At 35.1% G+C, this 11,334-nt stretch overlaps 2 protein-coding genes across 3 annotated transcripts in view; both read right to left on the bottom strand.

Annotated features, from left to right (window-relative positions):
- The window catches only part of LOC117122715 (regulator of telomere elongation helicase 1-like), a 24,355-nt gene extending 23,725 nt beyond the window's left edge, over positions 1-630 (bottom strand). Inside the window, exons 1-2 of the mRNA XM_033268412.1 lie at positions 482-630; positions 109-289 (exon numbers count right to left, since the gene is read on the bottom strand). Of these exons, the coding sequence (XP_033124303.1) occupies positions 109-210 (102 nt within the window). The 5' untranslated portion in view covers positions 211-289; positions 482-630. The remainder of the gene's footprint in view (positions 1-108; positions 290-481) is intronic.
- A 6,544-nt stretch (positions 631-7,174) lies between these two features.
- The window catches only part of LOC117122723, a 10,026-nt gene continuing 5,866 nt past the window's right edge, over positions 7,175-11,334 (bottom strand). For both annotated transcript variants that reach the window (XM_033268418.1, XM_033268417.1), the window contains exon 3: positions 7,175-10,735. In XM_033268418.1, the coding sequence (XP_033124309.1) occupies positions 9,481-10,735 (1,255 nt within the window). In that variant the 3' untranslated portion in view covers positions 7,175-9,480. The remainder of the gene's footprint in view (positions 10,736-11,334) is intronic.

Raw genomic sequence — 11,334 nt, 5'->3', positions numbered from 1 at the left:
CTCCCTACTTTTCTCCCATCCCCTCCCAACTTTTCTCCAATCTCCCCCACCCCACCTTTCTCACACCCTAACCTCCCCACTTTTACTTACAGTAGCCTGTTAACCAACCTGTTGCAAGCACTGTATAACACATTGCATGTAGTCCACCTGGCAATCATATGGCTCAAATGGGAACTCCACTGTTACGCCTCCAATTTTGATGTTCTCCATTCTCTTTGAATTAAACTTGATGCATCCAATTCTTACTGAATACTTTTATCAGTGTTGATACCAATTTCTTTGAAATTTCCTGAAAATGTAAACAAGTTTCTAATTTTTTTTAAACACAGAGATAAGAAACTTGGCCAAGTATTAATATAATTGGCCACATGCCCAGCAGGTTTTACTGCCTAACTGACTGCAGGGTCATTCGGGCTCAAACCAACCACCATGCCCCTGTGACCCCACTTGGATTTTCCATTTAAAAAATCTAAAAAAATACCTTTCTATGTCAAAAGAAAGAATCCAAAATTTCAGCTTCAATTTCCAACTGGTTTTTAAGTTACAACCTTTTGAAATTTAGGTACAGTACCAAGCCCCCTTTTTCATTCCAGTAATGGCTCCTTTGACTTTGTACAACTTTTATGAAGCTATCATCTGGAATAACGAAGATAAAAAGTTGTAAATTGCTACATAGACTGACATTTAGCCTCCCTTTCAAGAAATACCATTCAAATTTGGGAAACATATTTCATAAGCATGTTAGACGCCCTCCCCAAATAAATGTAGCATTGTGTGAAAATAGATTTTCGCTTTTTTAGATGGCCGTATCTTATCATTTCTTTCCAGTAAGGAACATAAAATTAAGCAAGATGTGATGAATACACTACAGTATGCTCATACTACTACATATATACAGTACATACTTGCAAGGTAATTAGAGCAATAATAAAAGGTATGATGGGGTCGCAAACATGGTTGCAGGAACATTTGCTCTAAAATTAATCCTTCTTTGACCAACCATGTGACCCCATGGACACTTAAATATTAAGTGTGGAATTTATACCAGTATTAGATATACACATCATTATTATTATAGTAAAAAGTTTAAATTTTGTTTCTTAACTCCTTCATTGTGAACTGATTTTTTTTTTTTTTTTAATAGACAGGTTTTAATGTATTCAAAATATCAGGTCAAAGTCCAAATCACAAATAAGTCAGTATTTGTGGTATTTATGTATGTATGTACATATTGGCCTATTACGAGTATTATTAATGTACCATACTGTTAAATATTTTAATTGCACGTTTGACCCAAAAACTACCAAAACTATTTTTCGACAAAATCTGTGCGGAAACCGCCCTCATTTTCCAACGGATTTCTAGGCCAAGGTAGGCACCACACGATGCGTGACGTCACGCACTTCAATAATAGTGTCATTAACCCAGTTCAGCCAAGCGTGTTTTTGTCAACAAAGGCCTTAAGAAAATATTCATGTAAAATGCTTTTTGATTGGTTGAGACATTTTTTCAGGTCACTCAGGGGTCAAAGTAGTATAAAATTTTGATTATTTTTTTTTTTTTTTTTTTTTTTTTTTTTTTTTTTTTTTTTTTTCTTTTTTATCGAAGTTATATGCTTTGAAAATTTCATTGAAATTCCTCGTTTTTTCCAGAGAATTGCAAGTAATAAATTTCAATTTTTTAATAAAAAAGGATATGTTTATATATCTAAGAGTTTATTTGCCAAATATTAATGTAATACAAGGCGTAGCAATTTTTTGAGGCATCGCAAAACCGATGATCAGCCGTCGTGTACACATTGTCGCAAGACTAAACCATAACGATCTTAACGAAAGTGCTGCATTAAAACATCAATATTTTTCATGTAAATAAAATAAATATGAGATCAAAAAGTAACTAAATGATACTTAAAGCATTAATATACTTTTAGCTAATGATTATCTAAAAAAATAGTTAAATATTAAGGATTGAAGTAGATACTAAACCTGTCTCTTATACACATCTAGATGTGTATAAGAGACAGCCCATCCCCTCTTTTCTCCAATCTCCCCCACCCCACCTTTCTCACACCCTAACCTCCCCACTCTTACTTACAGTAGCCTGTTAACCAACCTGTTGCAAGCACTGTATAACACATTGCATGTAGTCCACCTGGCAATCATATGGCTCAAATGGGAACTCCACTGTTACGCCTCCAATTTTGATGTTCTCCATTCTCTTTGAATTAAACTTGATGCATCCAATTCTTACTGAATACTCGCAATACAGTACTGTAATAGTAAAACTCGAGCGTCACGACATTGCGAAGTGTCTGATCTTGTTCCTCGTGTCGTACTCACTCGAGTCCATCCGAGATGGCCCGAGTGAAATTTCATGCAAATGTTTCGTACGGAAAAAAAAATCGCAAAGGGGCAACTACCCCAACGGCAATAGGCATAGACCAAAACGGCAAAGGAGCAAAAATCAATGACAAGACTGAAGCGCCACCGGCAACAGTTTATAATTTTCTAAATTGTTTTGTTTGTGTGGGTGGGTGTGTGTGTGTGTTTGTTTTTTTTACACATCCATGACGAATTATTTCGTTATTTTAAAGTGTTATGTATTATTATTATTATTTTTTCTTTCCGTTTTTTAGTTTCGTATTACCCTCATATTATCTGTATTTTAAGATTTTAATTGTTTAAATGTTCACTGGTTTTATATTGTATATTTTGTTCCCCCAATCTTTCTTACTATTGAGTTTGTATGTTGTATTGTTGTTGTTGTTAATATTACTATTATTATTATTATTATTATTATTATTATTATTATTATTATTATTATTATTATTATTATTATTATTATTATTATTATTATTATTATTATTATTATTATTATTATTATATTACTATTATTATTATTATTATTCATATTATTATTATTATTATTTTATTATTATATTTATTCATGTTGTTAATCTTTAAAGTGTTTTTTTTTTCTTTCGCGCTTTTTTTACTTTTATGACATAAATTGTCCACATTGGAATTGAAGTTTTACTTCTTGAAGAAAACTTTCATAGACCATCCTTCTTGCATTATCTTATTGTAATATTTTTTTGTCCTGCCTTGTGCGAATTTTATATGTTCTGTACAATGTTTTGATGATGAGAACAGAACTGATGATATCCACAATAAATATTGATACAGAATGTTCCAATTAATTTTGAGTTGTACTTTTTTGTTATAATAAGTAACAGCAGTTAAAATAAAACCATCAAACCGAGAAATACGAGTTAACAGCACCATAAGGTTCATGAATAAGGTGCGAAATCAACTTAGAGTGGTTTTAAAGGTAACGCCCACGGAACGTTACTTTCAATAACCTTTCAATTTAATAAAAGGCGTTTTAAGCAAACTATTGCTGATTCGGTAATTCAATTATTAACTGTGTTGCCTACAGTTTATGGTTAACTGGTTTTGGTTTTTTGCCGTTTTGACTTATTGCCGTTTTGGATTTTTGCCGTTTTGACCAGTGTTCCAGTAGTTATTAAGTCGCCATTGAATCTATGGAACGCCCACGGTGACAAGAAAGTATAATACATACTCCAAGTATTGAAATACACGCCATCGTGTTGGGATTCAATATTTCGACATTAATTATGTCATCATCAGGAATGACTTTAAAGCCCACGGTGACTTTACTGTATTCGCCAACACACCTCCATTCTGCAATGTCTTGGCGATAAGTGTGTTCTAAAGGTTCTTTTAGATGATCCAAAGTCAAGTGTTAAAGTTAAGTGTTAACGTTAAATGTTAAGTGTAAGTCTTCTAAAAGAACCTTTAGAACACCCTTATTAATATCGTTTGGATCCAATGAATTTCTTGGCGAGTTTAGTGTGAAAATAATGAATAACCTTATTCATATCTGCTCTGTCAGTACATTATGAGATCTAAGACGGATAGAGTTCGGTCTGTTCCTATAAACTATTGCCACTTTCGCTAAGATACTGGTGTAAGAGTTTTCTCACAAATAAGAAAGTATAATTTACATGCTCCAACTATTGAAATACACGCTATCGTGTTGAATCAATATCCCAACAAAATATGGTGTGCATTTCAATACTTGGAGTGTGTATTATACTTATCTGAGATAAATCAGTGGAACTTTCGGTTGTCACAAATCAAAAGGTATTGTTCTGTACGTTGCGATACCCATTGTCAGTTGACTTCAGGAATAATAATGAAGAGTAAAACCCTCCTTTGGGGACACCCTTATTCAGGGGACAACCCTATATCTTTTACCACTACGGCCAACCCCATTAGGGGACACCCCTATGGGACATTGACACTTTCTAAGTGTGCAAAATGGTCAAATAACCCCTATTAAGGGGACAATAGTGATTTTTCCCCATTGTATCACAACAACAGCGCAGTCTGAAAATAAGAAAAATTCATTTTTAACTTTATATTTTGAGACCTTTGGGCAAATAAACTGGAATTTTCTCTCTTAGATCTCCTAGAACATTGGTATAGGCCTACTGAATGTGTTACTTCGTATGAACTAATCTTAACCATGATGGGGATTGCGATTTCTTTGTTTTTCGAGTACGGTACTGCAATAGGCCCATAGGATTTCTAATCCATACCATTACATCCTGTATTTCGAAGTCGTTACTCTAATGCTACATCATCCAATATAGAAAGCTCAATATTAAAAAATAAATAAAAGAATATTTGGTAATTAATATTGCATCATGAAATATTATTGGGAACATATGATATAATAGGCTAGAACTATTTTTGTTTTAACTACATTTATACTGATTTTCATATTATATATGAATTGTATTTGCATTGCAAATTATTGTCATAAATTAGTTCTAATTCTACGACTGTTGTATGAAAAATGTCAAAAACCCTATTAAGGTATACCCTAGTTGCCAACCGTCTCGCATCGTGCCGGACGGTCCCGCATTTCAAAGATATTTTGGATGACTCGAATATAAAGTTTTGAAGAAATTCAGATTTACATCTATTATCAAGTAGAGCAGACACATAGCACAAAGGCCTACCCTGTGTATCCATTCTGTACAATACGCAGGCAGTGCATGGGCGATTCCATTATTTTCCGCCCTGTAGTGGACTGAACAATTCCATTATTTTCTTTTATGCTCATGGGTAAAAGAATTTCCGTGACATTGACCATATCCTTTGACATCTTTTTCTTTCCACAATTTAATCATCTTTTTCTTAGATTATTATGTATCTCCGCAGGGGCGATTTGGGTTCCAATTTAGGGGGAGGAGGGAAATGTTTTCAAAAAAACCCCAAAAAGGAAGTGTGGGTCCCTCCCCGGGAAAATGTTGTTTCCTAGATGGCGGGAAACGAGCTTTCCTGACTTCTGCGGTGTTTTTTAATCACTCATAAGTTCTTCAAAATTTAAGTTTTCCCCTCTCTTGAAAACGGTCATGTAAATTTTCTTATTACATACATACATACATACAGAAAAGTAATTGAGTAGTTGCATAGTCCTACGTATCTTTTTTCAATGAATCGATGATCCCGGCAAGCATAAAGATAACGCACTTCCGTACACAAATTATGAACCAAAATCAGTGTTTTTAATTTCATTTAATTTAAGGCTTGTTAGGCTAAGCGTTCTTTGTCCGATCTGCCAACCTATATGCCTACATGCATTTTGTAGGCCAGGACCCAGTAGTATTTTTTTTTTTTTTTTTTTTGGACATTTTTTCACAGTGGGGTGTTCATCCGAACCCTCTTAACCCCCTGGATCCGCCAATGTATGTCTGAGATATGCTACAAACAAATATATAATTTGTTCGGATCTCATACATAAATTGTAAAGTCTTGCTTGTGTAGATTAATTTTTTAAAAACACTATTTATTATAAAGTAATATTGTTTTATGACAAGTTATACAAATATTATTTTGAAAATGTAAAAGCCATTGAAACAAAATAAAAAAACGATATAATCCTTAAAAAAACACAGTAAACTCCTTTCAAGACTTGAAAGTTCTACTATTACCGTATTTTTTTATGTTAGATATTCCTACCGTACAAGGACAGCCCACGAAAGTCTAGAAGAAGACATATTCCAGTGACTCAGAGATCCTTCTGGTGGTGAGGGCACACCGCGAGACAATCCCCTACTCTTTTCCGACTAGTGTAGGCCTACTGCGTGTACATGGGCCATAAATGCACACGGAACCATCGGCTTAATCCTCTCATCCGAAAGACGGTACGATATTGTAATTTGTGTTTCAGCCCTCCAACTGGAAACACAAGGAGAGGCAGCGACATGAATTGAACCGGGGACATAGATATCTCCACGGTTAAGCGCACAAGTGACTACCACAATATTAGCCGACTGAGCTTAAGCTGCTCTTAGTTTTAGATTTCAAAAACAGTTTACACCCAAATTGAAATATTTTTAAAAGGCACATGCATCCCAACACCCCCTTAAATTCAGGCATGTACAGTATATTATATCATCTAATTTTCCCATTGGAACATAAACAATTTCAGCTCACGGTTCCTGAAAAGGTAGGTCTAGAATTTGTTTTGCTTGGCAGCTCAATAGGAAGCCGAAGGTGGATCTCAGATCCTCCAATGATTCCACTAAATTATGATGATCCATTTCTTAGTATTTTTCGTAATCTTACATATTGTAACAGACAAGAATACAGAGAAAATGCGTACCACCTTTGCCGGAGGTATTAATAAATTATAATCTTATTGGACACATTGAATATCACTTAAGGTTCATATAGGTCTACTCTTTTTATTTTTATCACTTACCACACAATAGGAAGTAATAATCGTATCAAAATTATTGACATGACTCGATGACTACTTTGGTGCTAAATTTCTTAAGTCCTGATTATACATGTTCTTTTTGCAACCAACTGATAGGCTATTCGTTCCTAACCGGTCTTCTACGAAAATTTAATATATTTAAATATCATATAATTACTTGCGTTATAGCGTCTTGTCAGGAAATGAAAAATACAAATTAATTGCTAATTTATCTTGCGTATACACATCCAGTAGTGTATAACTGTAGAATAGATTTTAATTAAATTACTGGTATTTCATATTTCACACATCAATTATGCTTACAGAAACCATTTTCTTGAAGCGCTGAACAAAGAAACGCACTCACTACAATGGAACATGCAATTATTGTACTTTATTCACCGATTCATTCCTTCCTTTCTTTCTATCTCCCTCTATCAAGATTTTTTCCAACCAACTTGTACAATACTGTAATACAAAAGAAGTGAAAATTTCAATATCTTTTAAAATTAACGGAAGCACAAATATACTTGTAATGTATTTAGGAGGCTGCTATTAGCCTTTTCATTCTCTTCTAGAGCACAATAGTGCTCAGCACTGCGCATGGGCATAACCGTTGCGAAATGAAGGCTCATTTTGGTAAAGCTGGATAAAATTTTAACCAAGCAACAAATACCGTACAAAGTTAAGCCAATGTACCTCTTTAAAGTTTGTGCAATTAAGTATCGACTACCCACCCTACCGCCACCCCACCTTTCATAAAAAAAAAACTTCAACTTCAAGGCGCTCCCCACCCACTGCAGGCGCGGATCCAAGACACTTCAGCCCCACCATGGTTGGGGCTGAGGTAAGAACAATTAAGATTATGTCGCCTTTAGATGGCCGGAAATGGCACTCTCAGAATTTTAATATAATTTTCTTTTTTTTTTCTCCATTCAAAAAAATAATATTTACGGGAGCCCAGGCCGGCTGGGTTCCCCTTGAATCCCCCACTGCATAGGGGATCCCCTAACGCTTAGTTTACCTAGGGTTTTAAAACAAGTATTGCTAATTACAGCATTTCTATAAACAGATAAACGAACAGGTTCTTAAGACTACAAGTAAGATATTGCCGATAACAATAATTAAGCTAAATACATTTTAATTTGTTTTGTTCATGTGAATCTCTGATTGGTTATTACCTTAAAACAATGCTAAAAACACACAGTGTCATTTTAGTGTTGGGCAAATTACACTGGCTACATTTAGGCCTACTTTGTTGGCAAAATACAATGTACTGTATACGGTTTGGTTAATTTGTATAAGTCAATAAGTTCATAGTAAGTGCCAAGCATGATTGTTGAAAAAATGGTAAACATTTTATTTTTATTTCTCACCCTGACCTTCGCCACGGCGAACGATGTGAAGGCCTGGATCCACGCCTGCACTGAACATTTACTGACCACAATACGTTGATCTGACCTGTTTTCAAACTATGGTCTCACCATACCGTCTCATTTTGTGGAAAGACCTCAGATAGATAGACCTGTGTTTCAGGAAACCGACTCATTTTATATTCATTTCTATGACATTTTAAACATTTGTGTTATTAGTTTCGATTGCTTATCACATTATTGTTTATTATTTGACTATATATACCGTATCGTATCATTTACATGTGTGTCTACATGTGATCTGTTATCTATTTTATATTGATTTTCAATCCATAAGTTCTGGTTATGGTTATGTTGGGTAAGCCGACCTCATAAGGACTCCAAAAGAGTAAAGTATAAAAAGAGAGGTACCAATGACAAGAAAGTTCCACCAGTTTAAGACGCGCAGCGTCAGTCATGAGCAGGCTTGCCGTACCGCCTCGGGCCTCTTGGAATTGAAAGGTATAGAGAACTCACAATCACTTTGTGATCACAACATACTTGGTAGTCAATTCTCGGAACCATTGAGGTAGAAAATTACACCTCCAATGAAGGATAAAATAAAATGTGGAACATTTAATTTTTAAACTTTAGACCACATCCACCACATGTCTATTTATTAAGATTCTACCAAATTACTAAATTACGGCTATAATATTGACCTGAATAAAATACCGTATTTATTCGAATATGGTTGTTGAGAGGATTTTTGTTTTGTTTGAGGGGGTGTTAATTCGAGGGAGGCGTTTATGTATTAGGTTTAAAGTGAATACGTATATACTCAAATAAACGCCCCTTAATCTCACTGTAAATGTGGAACTAAAACACATAATTACCGTCAAATAATTTCGTGATCATAAAGACTTACATCATCGTAACCAGGTTATTTCTGGAGTAGAACATTAATAGAATGTGTTGAGAATGAAGTTGCTATCATTAGATTTGTTTACAATCATTTAGGGGGACGTTTATCCCAGGAAAAAATAAACGTTATGGACGCTTATTCGAGGAGTAGTTTGTTCCAATGAGGCTCTTCTCGAGGGAGGAATATATTAAAAACAGGGCGTTTATTCTAATAAATGCGGTATGTTTCTCACTTTCAAAGTTTCTCACTCTCAATGTATCTCAATTGTATAGCCTGATACATGAAATATTTCATTCCCATTGTAAAATTCACATGCTATTCATTTTATATCTTTCGCCTAAGAATATTTTTGTCAATTTAAATAGGCAGGTGGGCGTCGATGCGGTTCTACTTGCGTATTCATATTGGTTATGACTCTTCTTCATGCTTCCTTCTTGCACTCTTCAATTGACTGTTGCTACGATAATCCAATGGGAATGATGCTTTGTGTAATCGTGAATCGATTGCCGATTTTAAATCTCGTTGAAAATTTTGTCTCACAATCATACTCTCTGTGTAAGCTCGTTTTCGTTTTATTTTCCTTAGGCCAGAGTTGACACAAACGTCATTATTATTTGAAGCATCGGACGATGCGGTAATGGGATAAGGTAATGGGCTCCCTCCTTTTTCGTATGCAGGATTTTCCTCCCATTCCATTTCAAACACGTCATCGTGTTTCTCATCGTGAGGTGTTATGGCTGATACATACGCAACATTTTCTTCCCATTCTAAGTTATCTGTTAATTCTCCTGTTAATGCCGGCGGTGTTAATGGTTCGTTAATGTAAGGAGTCTGCACTTCGTCGTATGCTGGATTATCTTCCCATTCCGTGTAATCATAATAATATGATTGGTTTTTATCTGAACCGACTGGAAACAATGTTTTATTTCGTGACTGTGTAGTGGTTGGTTTCTGCTCTTCCTCATTAACTAACGAAATATTATCATATAAACCTAAGTCAGAACTCGGATTTGGTTCATATGCGTCTCCATCATCGTCAACCCTAATGCTATTATCTAACTCGAAATTATTGTGTCCGTTGTTGCTACCAACAACGTTTGGATCAAATATATTTGTGTCCTGTGACGCATTATGCTCACTTTCTGAAAACACTATTTCGTCATATACGCTGCTTGGTGACGTTTCTTCTGTGTTAAATGTTTCGTATTCATCAATATCGGGCAGCTTGCAGTTTTTTCCCTCTGTTTTAGTTTTACTTGTGTCAGGCATATAGCGATTAAATCTTTGAATTAAACGTTTGGTGAAATTTACGTTGTAATAATCTGTGTTCTGTGTTTTCTCAACCAAAGATATCGGTCTCAGTAGACCCATTCCTGGAAGTTTGACACCAACGCGTCGCTCCTTCAGTGACAGACTTCTGCGCGCATCGGAATTTGTCGGAAATGTTCGGCGATTTCTTACCAATACCTGGGGATTTTTCGAGATGTCAATATTTGTATTATTTTTAACGTGTAATTGTTCACCACCTGGCAAATCAGAGACTTCTCGTGCACTGTTGCTTGTTTCTTCGTTTGTTGCTGATTGTTCTGACTGGGCTGTTTCTGTTTTTGATTCATTATTTTCGACGTAACAACAGTATTTCCTTAGCCAAGCCAACACCTTACTGGTTAGAAATAAAATAGAAATACAAGTTTAAAATGCCTACTGTACATTATAATAATAGGCATAGGCCTAGAAATAATTGTAATTATAGAGATTGCATTAAAGTTTACCGAAAGGTCAACTGATTAATCTCAGATAAGATAGTATGGTACATACTCCAAGTATCGAAATGCACGCCATCGTGTCAGAATTTAATATTTCCTGATGATTATATAATTAATGTCGAAATATTGAATCCCGACACGATGGCGTGCATTTCGATACTTTGAGTATGTATTATAAATTTTGAATTAAATCATTATAAATAATTATCGAAATTATATTCAGGGTCTATGCATGTTTTATGTTTTATGTTTATGTTTGTTTTTTTTTTAATGTAATAAACCCAGCTATATACGTCATAAATGCAGCTTCAAGGGGGACTCGAACCTGCGACCTCTCGCTGTCAATGTCGCAGTTGCGATAGGATTTGCCCGGCGGGAGAGGGTGTCCGATATCTCGGACGGAGGTGGGGAACGTAAGATATTCCCAACGGGGGGAGGGGGCAATGTCCCAATATATGTATAAGTGCAACCCAAAACGCCTTATAGGGCTCAGGAA

This window comes from Anneissia japonica, unplaced genomic scaffold, assembly GCF_011630105.1.
Source record: "Anneissia japonica isolate Jap-2015-1 unplaced genomic scaffold, ASM1163010v1 scaffold287978_len313048_cov192, whole genome shotgun sequence".
Lineage (NCBI taxonomy): Eukaryota > Metazoa > Echinodermata > Crinoidea > Comatulida > Comatulidae > Anneissia > Anneissia japonica.
Note: the sequence above shows the minus strand (reverse complement) of the source record. Positions and strands in the feature narration are given on the sequence as shown.